At 42.8% G+C, this 18040-nt stretch overlaps 1 protein-coding gene across 7 annotated transcripts in view; it reads left to right on the plus strand.

Annotated features, from left to right (window-relative positions):
- Window positions 1-18040, plus strand: part of PPFIBP1 (PPFIA binding protein 1) — a 140583-nt gene that overhangs the window by 90814 nt on the left and 31729 nt on the right. For 4 of the 7 annotated variants that reach the window (XM_066633067.1, XM_066633066.1, XM_066633068.1 and 1 more), the window contains 7 exons: window positions 4868-4954; window positions 5718-5831; window positions 7280-7411; window positions 8715-8807; window positions 11088-11180; window positions 13711-13825; window positions 17032-17064. In XM_066633067.1, the coding sequence (XP_066489164.1) occupies window positions 4868-4954; window positions 5718-5831; window positions 7280-7411; window positions 8715-8807; window positions 11088-11180; window positions 13711-13825; window positions 17032-17064 (667 nt within the window). The remainder of the gene's footprint in view (window positions 1-4867; window positions 4955-5717; window positions 5832-7279; window positions 7412-8714; window positions 8808-11087; window positions 11181-13710; window positions 13826-17031; window positions 17065-18040) is intronic. The other 3 variants (XM_066633071.1, XM_066633072.1, XM_066633073.1) reach the window with 1 other exon arrangement.

The raw sequence follows: 18040 nt of genomic DNA on the forward strand, positions 1-18040 counted from the left end.
ATTATTCTGCTTGCAACCTGAGACATCTTATTTGAAATTTTCTTGATGATATATGAGCAGGATTGTTTATTAAGGAATAAACTATAGATTGACATAATGCTGTTTTTATGAACTTCTTCCCTATCCTACTTTCCCCCACTTAACTCTACCCCTATCATCTTGCCCGACTACAGTCCATTGAATTTTGTCTAAACACATGAAAGTTCCCCTAATTTATGAATGGCATTTTGTACCATATATAGTATATTAGATGTTTTAAAAATGAGCTTTGACCTAATTTTGACAGGGAGGGTGGTGAATTCTTCTCTGAGGGAGGGAGTACTACCTCGGACCATGAAGCAGGCAGTGGTTCGCCCCCTCCTGAAGAAACCCGCCCTGGATCCTACTAACTTGAACAACTTCCGGCCAGTCTGTAATATTCAATTTCTGGGCAAGGTGATTGAACGGGTGGTGGCATCCCAGCTCCAGAGGATCTTGGACGAAGCTGATTGTCTGGATCCTTTTCAGTCTGGCTTCATGCCGGGGTTTGGGACAGAGACTGCCTTGGTTGCCTTGGTGGATGACCTGCGTCGGGGAATGGAAAGGGGGAGTGCATTCCTATTAGTCCTGCTGAACCTCTCAGCGGCCTTCGACACCATCGACCATGGTGTCCTTCTGGGTCAGTTGGCTGAGTTGGGGCTTGGAGGCACTGTCCTGCAGTGGTTCCGCTTCTTCCTGGCCGACAGATCCCAAATGGTGATGCTGGGTGATGCTTGTTTGGCATCCTGGCCTCTTAGGTGTAGGGTGCCGCAAGGCTCCATTCTGTCCCCTATGCTGTTCAACATCTACATGAAGCCGCTGGGAGAGGTTATCTGGTGGTTCGGGGTAGGGTGCCATCATTATGCTGACACCCAGTTCTTTCTCTCCTCCTGATTCCAAGGAGGCAGTCAAAGTTCTGGACTGCTGTCTGGAGGCTGTTAGGAGCTGGATGTGGGCAAACAAGCTGAAATTGAATCCTGATAAGACAGAGGTCCAGAAGTCCAAGACTCAGGTATTGGACTATTATCCTGTTCTAAATGGGGTTGCACTCCCTCTGAAGGAGCAGGTTCGCAGCTTGGGGGTGATCTTCTGGATTCCCAGGTAGCTGCTGTGGCCAGGGGAGCCTTTGCTCCGCTTCAGCTGATTCACCAGTTGCGACCATACCTGAGTCGCTCAGACCTGGCCATGGTGACCCATGCCCTAGTGACATCCAGATTAGACTACTGCAATGCGCTTTATGTGGGGCTGCCTCTGTAGATGGTCCGGAAACTGCAATTAGTGCAGAATGCGGCCGCAAGTGTGGTTGCTGGGGCTTGTTGGTGCGACTCAGTCAGGCCACTGCTTCGGCAGCTACACTGGCTGCCAGTTCATTTTTCGGCTGAATTCAAAGTGCTAGTTTTGACATTTAAAGCCCTATGCGGCTCGGGTCCAGGGTATTTGAGGGACCACCTCCTTTCATGCAATTCAACCCATCCTCTCAGGCCATCAGAGGGGGATCTTCTGAATGTGCCGTCACCAGTGGAGGTGAAGGAGATGGTGGCAAGAAAGAGGACCTTCTCGGTGGTGGTCCCCCATTTGTGGAATTCCATTCCCCTGGAGCTGAGAACAGCTTCCTCTCTAGAGTCCTTTCGGTGCGGCTTAAGACCTTTTTATTTGCACAAACCTTTTAATGCTGACACAAGTGGGCATGGCCTTTTTTGGGGGGGGGAACCAATTGTTTTGTTTGTGTTTATTGTTTTTAAATGTTTGATTTTTATACTTATTTATATTTTTCATGGTTTTCATATTTTATTTGTTAGCCGCCTTGAGTACTCCTTTCTGGAATGGAAAGACGGGATATAAAATCAATCAATCAATAATTTTGCAGTAGGTCTTGTGTCTCATGTTCCTTATTTGAGTGGTAATTATTGTGTTAATTATTAATTTGTGTGTTAATTATTAAGCAGGAAGCCAGGTGCACTATATTGTTTGCCTTATGTTCCAGCAAAATAAAACTAAGATGTTAAAACTGGGATTGAGTCATCTCCACAAACTGTTACAATTGCATATTGTAGTGTTTCTTTCCCCCAGTTGTCTTAAGGTGCCATCTAGTGGCTTCTGCATATTTGTGCTATTTCAGCTAGATCTTATTTCATATAATTAGTGATTTCTGAGCATGCATCCTCGTATAGCAGCTGAGGAGCTGAAGCTAAGAGGGTGTGGCTTGCCCAAGGCCAGTTAATGAGCCCATGTTACAGATGACATTCAAATTGGAGAAAGTCCTACTTCACAGTTTAGTTCAGGGGTGTCAAACTCATTTTATATAGTGGGCTGAATAGCTTTCATGGAACCTACCGAGGGCCAGAAGTCACATCATTTAAGCAGGAAGTGATGTGATTAAGCAAATGATAGCCAGAAATAAGCACTTTGTTCTCACATAAAAACTCAATATAGGTATCTGCAAATGACAGAAGAGAAACTGTGCAAATCTGGATAGTATTTTCAAGATGTGGGAGTGTCCAATTAACATGCGGGCTGCCCTTTCAGCAGTGCTGCTTCTGCTGCAGTGTTGCTTCACAGCTCAGCAGCGAAGAAGTGGTCTTTGCTGCTGAAAATGTGGCCCAGGTGATAGTTCTGCTCTCCCAGCACCTCAGCGGCATCTCCTTCTCTCATTCCTCTTGGTCTGCCCCTTGCTATATATCTGCTACCTGGGGTCAAAGAAGATTTTGTAGCCCCCCTGCATGACAAAATCAAATATAATTAAGTAAATAAAAAGTTATTGGTTCCATGCTGTATCATAATAGCATCACATTGGCACTCAGAACAAACAGTCTCACAGGTCAGTTTGGAGTTAAGCAAATCCACTTTTTGTTCCACAAGGCAGTTGTGTTTTCACTTTCTGGTTAATTGGCCATAACTTTTGCTAGAATACAGATATTACAGTGCAGTTTGTTGCATTGCATTCTACATTAAATTATCTTTCCGCTGATGTATAACATGATGGTATTATTCATACATACCAAGATTTTCACAATTTTGGTCACTAGTGTCAAGCTCAGTTTGTTGCTCCCCTAAAGCTTGATGCCTGGTGCAACTGCTACCCCCTGTACCCCTTAGCTATGCCACTGCTACACCTGACTGTGATGACTTTGGTCTCAATCTCCATTTTCCTTCCTACTCCTTTGTTGTCTCCTAAATTGACAATGGGGCGATTCTATGTTCTCCAGAGGAAGGTACCTGTATCTTTTTGCTTATGTCACTGTGTTAAGTTCCATGTTTTACTGCTGGTATTAAACATCTACTTAAGCCAGTTTTTTTTTCTCTAAATGGATGTGTTACTGATGTGTTAAACTTGGAGATTTAAAAACTTGCTGTACGCAGTTGTTTGGTAATCCTTTTGGCAGCTGTAGGGTCAGTTCAGTTTTGGATTTAACTTTGCTTTTAATCCAATTTAGCATGGATTTATGTCACGTAGCAATAAAATACCTACAATGAACATTGCTCATGCTCAACAAGAGATGTGTAATATTGAGGCACAAAGTAAAAGCACTGTATAGTGTGATGATAATTGTTCTAACAATATTCTTTCATCTGATGCCACTGGTTAGCCTTCATGTGTTTGTATCATTTTGTTGTGCTTCAGCAGATGCTCATTTTGTTTGTTGTTCAGCCATGATGCTTCATTTCACAACTATTTCTGGAAACGCTGAATGTGCAGGAAGTAAATGTGGGTCACAGAAGACCAATTTCTCCCTTCTCATTTTTGAAATTCTCCTCCTTGACTTCCTTGTGCTGAATTGTATTTATAGCTTTAGCTCTTCAGTCTTTCCTTGACTTACAGATGCAGCAAAATCAAAAGACAGCAGTCTTACCTGTATTTAGATGATGCTTTTAGGTACAAAATACATACTTGCGGTTCATAAATTTCAATTCATTGTATCACTTTTAAGTAAGAAGAATTATTGTTCTGCCACAAAATGAATTAATGAATTCCTTAGAATTAAAGTTTCCAGCTTGGATACTGAGAACCATGATGGGACTTCCACTTGTGACATGGGGCTTTCTCATTTCCTCCTTTGCCCTGCACTCACAAAAAGCTGCTCTTGGAAGTTGGGCATGTTCTAGATCAGCATTTGATGTGGCTGTGGCTGCAGCTGCCGGAGTTGACACCTTACCTGCTGCATGAGCAATAGCGCCTTCCACTTTATCCCATTTGCTAATTAATTTAATGTTTAAGACCACTGTAAGCATTGGACTACATGACTTGCCTCCTACCGAGCTGTTGCTCTTCAAGATTTTGAAGATATGATACAATAGCATAATCTTCCGGATATCTGAATTCATATTTCATGGAAAAATTGTGTGTGCATGTTTGTAGTAATCTTGAAGTTAGTTTAGAAAGTTATCTGGATCATTCATCAGGAATTTTATTTAGTTCTACAATTTCAGTGTCACACTAATGCAGTGATTTCCAACCAGTGTGCCATGGCACATTGGTGTGCTGCAAAAGGTTTGTAGTTGTGCTGTTGGAGTTTGGAACACTGTGATTGAAAATCATTTAAAAACTTTTTAAGGCCACAGAACGAACATGTATTTAGGACAACTATCTGTAGTAGCTACGTAATTGTCTGTCCGTCTTCCTCCTCGGGCTCTAAGGAGCCAGTGGAGGAAGTGGGACAGGGAGTTCATTAGTACAGACAGTTGCCCTAGAAACAAAACTACAGAGCCCGGAAGTCTCACTAAAGCCATAGGAGAGATCATAAGAGGTGAAGACCATAGAAGTCAGTGTGTCATGAGAAAAATGTTGAAAATTGCTGCACTAATTTAATAGTATTAAAGCAGGCTGGTATGTTCTTCTGTCGTTTTGTAGGCAAATGGGCATATATCTGCTAATGGAGATGTGTATCAGGAGAGACTTACACGTTTGGAAAATGACAAGGAATCTCTTGTTCTGCAAGTAAGTTTTTTTTTTTTCCAAGGTAGCTTGTTGCTTTGATGAATAACAAAGCTTGGAGTCTTGATCTGGAGTTGTATAGCTGTGTTGCCATGTGGGTTCGCATCTTAGACTTGTTGGCTGTTTCTTTATCTGTTTGGATAATGGCAGATTTCCTGCTTCCTCAACTTAAAATTTCTTTTAATATCAGCAGTGTTAATTGATTGAGGGAGAAATTTTTCCCAGAGGAGGGAAACATTTTGTTAGGAGGATTTTTTTTAAGTATATGGGAATAAGATAACTGTGCCATGCATACATAGTGGCCGCATAGAAGAGGCTTCTCTTGTATACTTCCTTTCTCTCATGTGCATAGTCTCTCCTTAACCTCACACTGAGGTACATTTCAGTACAAAGATGAATAGGTGAGTTTAGTTGCTGACCCACAATAAGAGTTGCAGGGCCTATTCTTTTTGTGCTTGTATTTACAACAATAAACTTGTTTTAGTAACCTCTAATTCTGAAGGCAAATTTAGTTCAGGGGATTCTTTCCATGTGGGTAGAAATTTGATGAAGAAAACATGTGAACACACCTGATATGCACTGTCGATTTGGTCCCAGGTTAGTGGGGTGCCTATTTTCAACAGTGGTTTTGTGTTTCTCTTCATTATTTGGTAATAATGTGCTGTGTTGATTTGTTTAGCATGAGTTAATATTGTTAAGAAATTCATCCAGGTGAAATGTGCTCTTTGAAAGTAAAGTGCTTAAATATATTTTGTCTATTATGCAGGTGAGTGTTCTTACTGACCAGGTGGATGCCCAAGGAGAAAAGATCAGAGATTTAGAACTCTGCTTAGAAGAGCACAGAGAGAAACTGAATGCCACTGAGGAAATGCTACAACAGGTATTGCTATAAAGAGCACAGATAAGAGAGTTTTGAATAGGATTTGTGCAGTAATTCAAAAATAAGAGATACTAAGGACTGAAATATTTATTCTAAGGAGCTGAAGAAGTAAACTATATGCAGTGCATTATATAGGGCTGTGATGTTCTGAAACAAGGAAGGCTCATTAGCATCTACAGGGGGAGGGGTGGCTAACCTGGTCAGGAATGTCAGCAGTGAATACCTTTCAGAATGGCACATATGGCTTCAGAATAGCCTGGATAGCTTCAGTATGATGGAGAGTAGCTCTTCTACCCATATTGCCACTTTTGCACCACCAGAAAAATTGGGTTTTTAAAAATGGCTACCACGAGATTCAAAATGGTCACCGCTGATGCTGGGATCACTTCAGAATGTCCGCATAATGCCCAGTACAAAGGAATGGGAAGTGCCTGGAGCTTTTTTGGCAACAGCAAAAAAGCAACAGAACCGGAAGCAACAGAATCTGCAGGTCAGTGTTACATGACTGGTGGCCCAATCCTATCCAATTTTCCAGCACCGGTGCAACCGCAGTGCAGCCCGTAAGAGAACAAGTGTTCCCATTGAGGAGGCCTCTGTGACTACTTCCCCACTACAGGACACGGTGCACGGCACTGCTGCACTGGCACTGGAAAATTGGATAGGATTGGACCCTGAGTGTATTCCATGGCACATCTAGTTGATTTCTGGGACATCACAGCACCCAGTTTGGGAACCATTGGTGTAGTGGTTTGGGAGTTAGACCTGGAAGAACCAGACTCAAATCCCCGCTAAGCCATGGAACTTCCTTGGACCAGTCACTTTCTCTCAGCCTAGCCTATCTCACAGGGCTGTTGTGCAAATAAAAGCAGGGAAGGAACTATGTGTACTACCCTGAGCTGAGTAGATTGCCTAAGAAAAAGTCAGTTAAGCAACTCTGCTACCCCTCCAAACTCCTTCTCACACTTAAACTAATTTACAGAGATCCTCCTGTGTTGCTGCTCGATCATCTGCAAGAGCACTCTTCCTTCCTTTCCTAGGGTGCCCTGGTGGAGGATAGAGTGGCAGCACAGAGGGAGCTGTGTAAAGTAAGAAAGTATGAGAAGGGGCTCAGGAGTGGTGTGTGTGTAAGAGAGAGAATTTTGTTACACAGGACATTCAGGTACCAGGAACCTTATTCTCCATGAGTACTGGAAAAATTGCTTTTACTATATTAATGATATAGGAACTTTGTCTTCTATCACAACTGGCTACTCTGCCGATAGATTATATGATTCCTAATATCACTGGAATTTTTTCACTGATTAAATCATCTTTTTGGAAGTTCCTTGGGTGATTGTACAGGATGCTTCTTTCCTTATTGTACCTATGGGCCTATATTTGTTGTGCTGTTCAGAAAGCAACCCCTCTCATCCCACACATGCAGCCTTTTTCTTTTTAATTTTTACAAGGAACTCTTAAGCAGAACATCCCTTGAAACTCAAAAGCTGGACCTTATGGCAGAAGTTTCCAACCTGAAACTCAAGCTGACTGCTGTGGAAAAGGACAGGCTAGACTATGAGGACAGATTCCGAGACACAGAGGTGAGTAGGAGATCAGCCACTGGGACTGAAAATAAGAACCCCCCTGCTGGGAAGTCCAGCATCCTGTTTCTTATAGTGGCAGGCCAGCTGGAGCCCACAAGAGGACATGGAGGCAGTAGCCCATGGTTGCCCCCCAGCAAGTGGTATTGAATAGTATGATGCTACTAAATGTGAAAATTCTATTAAGCTAATTAGCATCCTTTGGCACATATGCCAGGAATTTCTCTAATCACCTCTCAGTGCCATCTAAGGACCCAGTCCTATCCAACTTTCTAGCACTGGTGCAGCCGCAATGCAGGCCTGAGGTATGGGAACACCATACCTTGAGAAGGCCTCTGTGACTGTATCCCCAATACAGGAAGCAGTACATACTCCATAGGCACAGCAGCACCATCACTGGAAAACTGGATTGGTTCCTGAGAGCCTGATCCTGTGGTCTGCACTGCAGCTCCGTGCCGTGGCACGTTTGTGGGGTTTGCTGCCAGGCTCCTGCCGGAGCTAGCCCAACACTGACCAGAGCTGGGCTGGCGTGCGGAGGGTGCCCAGGTTCTGTGGCATGCTGGGCTGCGGAACGGGAGGTGGGGGCGTGGCCAGGGGCTGGGGAGGCGGGGAGGGAGCTGAGCTCCGCAGGATTCAAGGTGCTCGGGCAGGGCGGCTTGCCCTACATGAGCGCCTTTACTTTAGCGGTGACCGAAAGGTCGCCACTAAAGTGAGTAGCCCCATTGCAGGGCTGCTTCCCTTACTTTGAGGAAGGGGACAAACATCCCCTTCTCCCGAGGAGCCTCCCGCGGTAGCACAGGAGGCGCAGGATCCACCATGGAGCCACCGGACCTGGGTGCTGCAGGCAGCTCAGGATTGGGCTGCAAGTTGGCCATCTGGCATTGAATGCCACAATATAGTTTCATGTTTCGTAAAGAAAAGTTCTCTAGCCTGTATGAATTTTCACACAGTTTTACATGTTGCTTTAAAACTATTAGGGGACGTAGGCTGAATGAAAAGCATGATTTCATTTGCATGTAGGCATCATGTTAAGTTAAACTGTGTAAGTAGTCAATCTGCTTTTTTAGTTTCTGTGTAAAAATAGCAGCATTGTAGATACAGTGCAAATGCTATGCTTTGGTAATTAGGGCAGAGAATAGGAGATACTATGTATGTTTCCTAAAGTTGACCTGCTTGGATGTTTTGGTCTGCTTTAAGCTTTTTAAAAAGGGACTGTAAGAAAGGTGGTGGTGGGGGGGGGTACCTAATTGCCTTTCTGGTCCACTGATTTTCAGTTAAAATTTTTTTTTTTTCTTTAAAACAGGGTTTGATGCAGGAAATTAACGAATTGCGCCTAAAAGTAGGAGAAATGGACAGTGAAAAAATTCAGTATGAGAAAAAGCTTAAATCTACCAAAGTAAGTAATGGTCAGCAAGAAGGGGAAAAGATTGGGTATAAGGCTGAAAATGTCTTACTGCAAAGGTTGACCACAAAGTCTCAAAGTTAAATGATTTGAATCCCAAATCCACGCAATTCTCATGTACAAGGACTTTGTAGCCTTGCTATAGTACTCAGACTTCACCACACAAGAAGGTTGTGTTTTGGGGTCGGGGGAGGAATGCTGCTTCAGCTGTACAGGTCCAACCTTGTTATATACGGATTTTTTATGCACTGATTTGACTCAACACGAATGGCCACTGCAAATGAAAAGGAATGTGCTGATCCCTTGAGGGGAGAGGGAGAAGTGGAAAATGCATCTCTGTAAAAGCACAGTTTAAAAAACTGCTTTTCTTGCTATTGTAGAGAGACAGTCATGCAAGTGATCATTTCATTCTTCAGCTGAGCCAGGCAAGGGCAGGGATTCCTTTGCATTTCTAATTGCTGACTACCTCTCTTCAACAGTAAGAAAAGTTGTTTTTAAACCACAGTTGCAAAGGGATGCACTTTATTTTTTTAAACTGCTTTTATTTAATGCATTTTATGGTGTCAGCAGGGAGTCCCAGAATCAAACCCCTGAGGATGTGCAGGCAAAACCTTATTCCATTAGGAACAGTAGAAAGGCAAGAAACCTGGAAGTGGGTCTTTAAATCTATTTTTCCACTTTTTTTATCCACGGATTTTTTTTTTCTTCTTTGGGGGTACCAGAACAGAACCCCAGCAGATAACGAGGGGCGACCTGTAGTGTTGTCAAACAGATTGTTATTCTGTTTGATTTCATACTTAGATCTTGACATGCATGCGGTACAGGGCTGGTTTGTATATGTGGCAGTTCTTCAAACACTTGCCTCAGAATTGTGAGCATTTTCTCCCAGGGTCACACATTAGATACTTTGAGGACTGGTGCTTCCTATGTGTGTAGTGTTGAACTTGGCTGTCCCAATTTGTATGATGATGATGCTTCTGTGAGCCACCACCATTGGGGGAATTTGGGAGGCCTGGAAGTACTTCCCTATGGAGAGGCTGGTTTATAAAAATGTGATCCCACCTAGGCTGTAGCTCTACCCAAGATCCCAGAAATGATCCCAGCACATCTATCGACAAATGGAGACAGTAATACAGGTATGCATTGCAACAATGGGAATACGTTCCCTGAAGCCCATTGTTAATCCACGACGTCGTTATATAGACAAGTACCTACAGGTACTTACCTGTTCATGGCAATGAGCCTGGGAGCCTATCTGGCTCAGCTCCCGTGTGGCCAAAGCAGCTTAGAACACCACCCAGAGATCTCCCACCCAGGGACTTCTGAGAGTTAGTGCGCCCTGTAAGCCCACTGAGGATGCTCAGACGATGGCAGTAAGCCCACTGAGAATGCAACCACCCTGCCGCTTGCGTACCTGAACAGCAATTCCCTTCTGCTCACTGGCTGCCCTGCTACTTGCTGGCTCATGAACCTGAAAGTGCTGACTGCTCCCCTGGCTGGATATTGCCCCAACAGGCTTTGCGCGATACCAGCTGATGGGCTGCATTGCTGGCCCATCAGCTGGCCCCGCACAGTGTCTGCTGGGGTAATATCTGGCTATCGGAGCAGCCAGAACTTGCAAGTGCATAAGCAGTGGTGGCAGGGCAGCCAGCAAGCAGCAGGGACCGCCTTTCAGGTGCACAAGCAACAGTGGCAGGGTGGTTTTGGAGAATCCTTGGTAGGCTTATTTGGGTGCACTCATTTTTGAACAGACCACCAAGGAACCATCATATATGTGGTCCATTGCTGCTTGAAACATGGTTAACTGACACATGCCTATAGTAGCAGTAATCTCAGGATACACTTTTTGTCTCTTAAATGTACTATAAAGAGTATTTCTTTAACTGTAACTCAACAGGAATTCAGTCATAGCTTCCCTTCTACCTGAATATTATTTAGATTATTTCTTATGCTTCCCAGGCTGGCGGGGTGGGGGAATAGTTGCCTCTGTCTGTCTGTCTTCTATTCTAGTTGTATATGTAGTGAAGAGATCACATGGGAGAGATATATCATGTGGTGTCTTCCTTCATCAGCATCCTTAGCTCCTAGCAGCATCTTGTAGCACACTTAACATAAGAAATGGCTCTTGCTTTGAAGAGCTGAATTTTCTTGCCTGGAAGTGACTTCTGAGAAATGCACTTGTTTCCTTTTGGTGTGAAAAGCAGCCATTTTTACTTCTAGCCTTGTTTCTTTTTTCTCTCTTTACTTCTTTCACTCCTCTGTCTCTCTTACCAGTCTTTAATGGCCAAACTTTCTAGCATGAAAATCAAAGTGGGCCAGATGCAGTATGAAAAGCAGCGGATGGAACAAAAATGCCAAATGTTAAAGGTGTAGTAGATTGGTGGAACCTGGTTGTTGTTGTTGTTTTTTTAAATCTTTTTTTTTTGCCACAGCTTGTGTGGTCCTGTCTTCCATCTTGTCTTTGTACTTTTTAAATACTTTGTGTTATGTGTGTGTTATTCCTAGAAAATTTGGTTATTTGAACATAGGTGGAGTTCCATCTGGGACTGCAGGATTTAATGGTTAATTATGGGAGTACTGCCCAGGGTGAATTTATAAAAGGTAGTGCTTGAGTAAAATGAATGTGTTGGAAATAATGTCTACTAATATTAGAGATATGCACACTACTGAGCTAAACTGATTTGATAGAAACTCTTTGTTCCCAGGAAATTTTGGAATTGTAGTCATGTGCAGGGATCATGAACACAGCATTTTCAGAACCTTGCCAGACTGCAATTCCTAGGGTGCTTTTGGGGAAATGACAGTGATGAAGTACAGGTAGGCCCTGGTATCCACAGGGGGGGGGGTGTTATTACTTCCTGTTAATGTTCAGTTACTCACCCTTTACTGTGTAGGTTAGTTGCCTGCACGTTCAGTTCTTTAGCAGGAATTTAAAGACAGAAACACTTGCACTGCAAGTGCAACTACAAAAGTAAAAGGTAATGGGCTCAGAGGGGGGGGTCTGCGGATCCACGGAGATTTGAACCTGCAGATACTGGATCTGTGGATACGGGGTCTGCTTGTATGTATATAAAATAAACCTGTTTGTGATATTGCTAGATTGATCTACTGCAACAAAGCACACATATGAAATTTGCTGTTCTAACTCACCAGTTCTAAAAGGTAGCCTCTTAAGAGGCAGTGCAAGATGACATTAGCACTGGTCTGCTTTGTCCTCATTATGGGCATATCCTAAAGTAAGGGCACAATCCTAACTCATTTTCCAGCACTGACATAAGGGCAATGCAGCTCCGAGGTAAGAGAACAAACATTCCCTTACTTTGAGGAGGCCTCCGTGACTGCCACCCAACTGTAGGATGCAGCACACGTCCCATAGGCACAGTTATGCTAGTGCCGGAATGTTGGTTAGGATTTGGGACTAAGAGTATCCTTTGATATGGTTTTGAAAGTTTCATTGCCTGTCCATAGCTGTATTAAGCCTCTCCCCTCCCTGAGTGTAATGGAAACCTCTGTGCTGGGCAGTTGTTAACCTCGGACAATGCAGTGCAAAGGAGCTGAAAGAGAATAGAAATATTTTAGTACCAGGCTTAGATAAGCTGTGCCTGCATTTAGGATTTCCATCTCTTGCAAGAGGGGGCAAAATGACTCTTATTTCATTTGTTAAGTAACTCCAGATTGCTTCTTTAACAGCTTCGCCTCAGTGTGATCTTTCCCAAGAGCACTATGTTTCTTGTAGGCTCAAATGGGTTTAAATGTGACCAAGTGGCAATTTTACTATTTATGACTGACACCTGGCGTTGGGACCAGAAGTGAACTGCCTCAGATGTGCAGGTTTTGGTAACAAGTATGCATAGACCACTGCTCTGGTTTCTTGAGTTCAGGGATACACATGAATTTAGGTCCTACAACTGAACTGGAGCTAGTACAAGCTGGAGTACAGTACTGGAGCCAGTACAAGCTCCTGACATGCACTGTGTGCAGAGCTACTCAGCTCTCTGGTGAGTGACTTCACATGATGAACCTTTAAAGTTAAGTTTGCAGGTAGATGGTCATTTCAATGTATAAAAGCAGAGTGAAATTCTGGCTCTACATTAGTCACTCAAACATGGAATTAATTAGAATGAATGCCAGGGTGTAGATAGGGTAGAAAATCAATTACCCACTGTTGTAGGGTCCCTTCCTATATTTCAAATGAGGGTAGAAAATTTAGATTGAAAGTGCATTCCATTTGTGGGTTTTGTCTTGTGTGTAAGACAAGTTGTGTAACTAAGTTGTGTAACTTAGCCTTGCTATGAAAACAAGCATGTGAATCGTATTAGCTTGTCTTTTGCATCTGTGTTCTTGCAGAGTAGCTACTTTGTGACATTGATTTTTTAGTTGCCAGTTGTGAGTTGTCCTAACCGTTTATGGCCTGAGCAACATATGAGATTTGTACTTTTTGGTACTTCACCATATCCCGTCATAGCCCATGTCAAACCCACATGTGTTCTCCCTTTTCTGTGCATAACATGTACTTGACTGAATTTTGTGTTGAGAGCATGACTAGATTTGTTTGTTTACCACTTTAAGTACTGCCCGTTAGCATTGGTAAAAGTTGTTTGTGCATGCCTAAAAGGTGAATAAAAATCCTTCCATTTGAGTATGCATTGTTAAATTTAAATCAAGAAAATACTGTGCATTTAAATTAGAGATGGGATTACTTGGCTCAGAGATAGTCTGCTTCATTGCTTATTGTTTTTTGGTGAAAGGCCAGAGCGGAAAGTGGTATATTTAAAAAGACTGGCAGTTTAAACCAAATTCCACCTCTAAATTAAATGATAAACTTCAATGTGGGATCACCTTCTTTAAAGTATAAAGCTAACTTCTACATCAATGTGTTGATTATGTGTTTGTGCAGGAAGAACTAGCATCTTTAAAAGATAAATTAGAACAGAAGGAAGCAGAGATAAAACGATTGCACGAAAAACTGGTTCACCAGGTGAAAGGAGATATGGTTGATATAAATGACAAAGGTAAGACAAAAATGTTGGCCCCCGCTGACTTGTTGACTTGTTCTCCTTATTCTGTTGTCCTTAGTTTAAAGCAGCCATTCTGAGTGGGAGCCAAATGGTCCTCTGGGGTACGCTGGCAGATTTGTTGGTGGCTGCACTGAAGACAAAATTAATAGTTTTATATTTGTCTGTTTGTGTTGTGTTCTTGTTTGACAAAGAGGTTCTAAAACCTGAGAAACACTTCTAAGGAGAACCATAAAAAGACAGAGAATGGCTGGTTTAAAGAATCTATTTGAGGCAAAGCCTGAATCAAACGTTTACACTTTATTTGCCCCTGGGCTTGTGCAAATGTAACATTCTAGGAGGAAGTCTTAATTTAATAGGAGTGGTAGGCTTGCCCATACCCCTCATTGCAGATATAAAGTAACAAATGAACTTAGTTGTACCAGGTCTGTTGGAACACGGTGTACCTCTAGTTACTTGATTAAAAACCGCAGTCCTTTTTATAAACTGGTCAGGTGTTCAGGAAGATACCACTCTTAAATAAACCCTGAACAGATGGTGCAATTGCTGCTTTGTCTCTGCAGTAGCGGGGAGGAGCACATTCAGAAGACTTAAGTTAAGATTTATCTTTGAGAAAGCAAGTGAACAAGCCCATAGAGTGTTGACTTTTTACATAACTAAACCTACAGTCCTGTACTCATTTTCCTAAGTCTCAATGAATTCCTTGACACTTGCTTCTTCGTGGACATGCATTGGATTGTGCCACAAGATCAAACTTTTAAGATTCTATTTGGGTAGATTTTAATCCCAGTACTCTTACCCCAGTGTGAATTCTGCTCATTGTGTTGGGGAGGACAATATATATTAATAGATTTATGTCCTACCCTATCTTGTGAAACAATTTATGTCAGTCTTTTCAAATGCAAATATTCCAGTTCCCAAGGGACCCACAATATAAATATAATTGTTTTTTCTTAAGGAGCACATGCTACTTATCAATATATTTTAAATTAGTTTTGTTAAATTGAAGCACTGCATTAAGGTTGTGTGTGAATTGAAGATTTTCTTGTGATTAGTTAATCTTTCATGCATGTGACTGGAAATAAAGGATGCATTAAACACTGACAGCCCAATCCTATCCACACTTTCCTGGGAGTAAGCCCCATTGATGCTAATGGGACTTACTTCTGAGTAGACATGCATAGGATTGGGCTGTGATTCAGCCTGCAATTTATAGAGTAAAATTGAAAATTTAGGAATAAAAGGGAATTGAGAATTTTCATCTTGGGATAAGCAATGATGTAAACAAGTCCTAAATCCTGACGTGTGTGTGTTTTAAGTGGTGTCAAGCTTTTACTTATACGAGGTATGTGTTAAACTTTTACTGTTGCTTCAGTTGGGTTTTACTTAATTAACTAAGGGCACAATCCTAGCAGTGGTAGGCTGGCCTTGGGCTGACCCGGGAGGGTTGCAAACAAGCCATAAGGCACATTTGCACCTCCTCGGAAGGAAACCAGGCTGGCGCTCCCAGATGCACCAGCCTGCGGAGGCTGACAGAAGCCTCTGTGCCAGCTTCCTCCAAGCGCCTTGCGTTGGCTCAGGTGATGCAAGAACAAAAAGTAGGCATGGGGGAGGAAGGGAGGAGGAGAAGGGAGGGAGGCGTTCCTGGGTGGGGGGAGGGTGGGCAGTGGGCAACCCTGGGGGGCGGGCAGGCAGGGAGAGGGAGGTGAGGCTGGGATCCAGCAGTTATGCCGGATGCCAACCCCCGTTCCCAGGGAGAACAGAGTGGCTTTAAGTCGCTTTGGACTTGTGCCATGTGCTCGCTTCGACAGCACATATACTAAAATTGGAAAGACTTGTGCCACCTCCATCCACCACCAGAGGTGCCACCTCCAGAGGTAGCGCAAGTCCGAGGAGGCCCATTGGGGCCAGCAGCCCTTACCCAGAGGTAAAGAGAAATGTTACCCCTTAGCTGAGCTGCTTATGGCCACTATCCTGCGCTGGATACAGTGCAAGCCTCCTGGGGCGGGGGAGGGCAGGCGGTGGGTGGCCCTGGGTATGGCGGGTGGGGAGCTGGATGTGGGGCTGGGATCCGGCAGTTATGCCAGATTCCAGCCCCCTTTCCCAGGGAGTTCAAAGTGGATGAAAGCTGCTCTGCTCTCCTCGAGCTGGTGCCACCTCAGGAGGTGGCACAAGTCTGAGGAGATCCATAGGTGCAAGCGTGGCTTACCCAGTGGTAAGGGAAAAAGTTTCTCCTCTACCTCTGACTGAGCCACTTTGGGCACCTATCCTGTGCTGGATACAGTGCAAGCCTCTTGGCTTGCCTGTTTCAGTGCAGGATAGGATTGTTCCCTAAAAGTATGAACCTGGTATCTTACAAGATGGAGAATCAAGGGAAGTGAAGTTGCTCTGAGCTCTCTAAAGAAAAAGCAGCATACAACTATAGTGAAGGATTATAACCGTCACAACTACCGTTACTTCTTATGAAAATTAGAGGAATGATGGGGTTGAATATAAAAATGTGCAGAATTGTGCCATATGTGAAGGCTCTTGTAATAAAATACAAAGAATACAATTACTTCTATGAATATTGTACAGTCCTGACTCCCATGTGAGTGAGGTAGGCCAAACTTTACAATATTACAGGCATACCTCTGTCTCTGTAGGGCTTCCATTCCAGACACACACCCAGCGGATACTGCAAATCCGTGAATTCTGGGGACACACTTTATGAAGGAAGGGCAAGTAAACAGCTAAAAATAGCTTTGTCTACGCTTGTGCAGTGAAACTGCTGCATTTGGCAGTGAAACTCCAGGCAGTCTTCTGAGCTGCCTGCAATCTCTTCCTGCTTGTGCGAGGCTCCTTCCTTCATGAAGTGTCGCTGCAGAATGCATCACGCAGTGCAAGGAGCCTCGCATGACCAGGAAAAGGCTTCAGGCAGCTCAGAAGACTGCCTGGAGCTCACAAAACGCAACAATTTCACTGCGCAATGGTAGGCAGAGCAGTTTTTGTTTTCTTCACTTGCTCTTCCTTTTTAAAGTGCGTCCCCACTTTCCACAAAACTGCAGGTAACTAAAACTGTGGATACTGGGATAAGCCTGCATTTAAATTGTGAATAAAATTCTTTTTTGGGTCACTGTAACACAATGCAGTTTTTGATTTTCATTTGAAACTTTGCTATGATGGTTTAATTAACTTCAAATCCAATGGATTTTCCTGCACAGATGAAAATTGTAAAAAGAAGCTCAAAGACAAAAGTAAGGTTTTTGGTGTCTTTCCACCAGCACTTGCATCTTAGACATCCTTCCAGTACACCTTTCTGCATGCATCATACAGAACTGTTTTAACAAAACACTGTTAGGCTGCTTCATCTTTCGTCCTCAGTTTCAGTGGAAGTCAAAGTTTAAAAGACTTGCATTTTAAACATTGTGTTTCTTGCATCTAATTAAACAGCATTTTGGACTACAAATAATTTGGTCCACTGATTTAGTTACCTGTGAATCCTATAAATATCTAATAAACATACATCTACTTGGATTGAATTGTCAGAGATTTATTTCTGCACAAATTATATCTGCATTGGTTTTATTTTCTCAAGAACAATTTATGTTCTTTTTTTGGTTGGTTTGTAGTTATTTTTGCACCCTTTAAAACAGTTGGGCCATAATACAGCACAGAGCTATGGTTACTATTCTGCCCATTGAAATCAATGGACTAATGCATCCTTAACTCTAAGGGTTACTTCAAACATAATGCCAAACTATGGCTGGTCACTACTTGTGCATCCTCTCTCCCCACCTCCTCTCCTTCTTGGCACTCTGATTTCTTATTTCCAATTTTGTGACATACCATAATTTAGCTGTAAATATTTAGCTATATTTACCATTTACAAACCAAAAATGGTTTGTGAAATGGCAAGGTGGAAGCATAAGGCTTCTTTATGTAATAGAAAAACCTTGGTTTGGCAGATGTGTTTGAACTTACCCACAGCTGTATTGGAATAAATTAACATACAGGTAGTACTCCAGTGATAACCATGTGGTGGAGAAAATCAGCATAAGAAATTCTGAACAAATTACAGTTGCTCTATAGAAAACCCTTGGTTAAATTTGTGATAATTAGTAGACAGGAAAATATGGTTCCCAATTTTAATCATGGAATTATCTGTATTTCTAATATTTTCCAATTATAATTTTAAATATTCTGGATGATTACTACTGATGAGGATTAAGG

Source organism: Tiliqua scincoides, chromosome 7, assembly GCF_035046505.1.
Source record: "Tiliqua scincoides isolate rTilSci1 chromosome 7, rTilSci1.hap2, whole genome shotgun sequence".
Lineage (NCBI taxonomy): Eukaryota > Metazoa > Chordata > Lepidosauria > Squamata > Scincidae > Tiliqua > Tiliqua scincoides.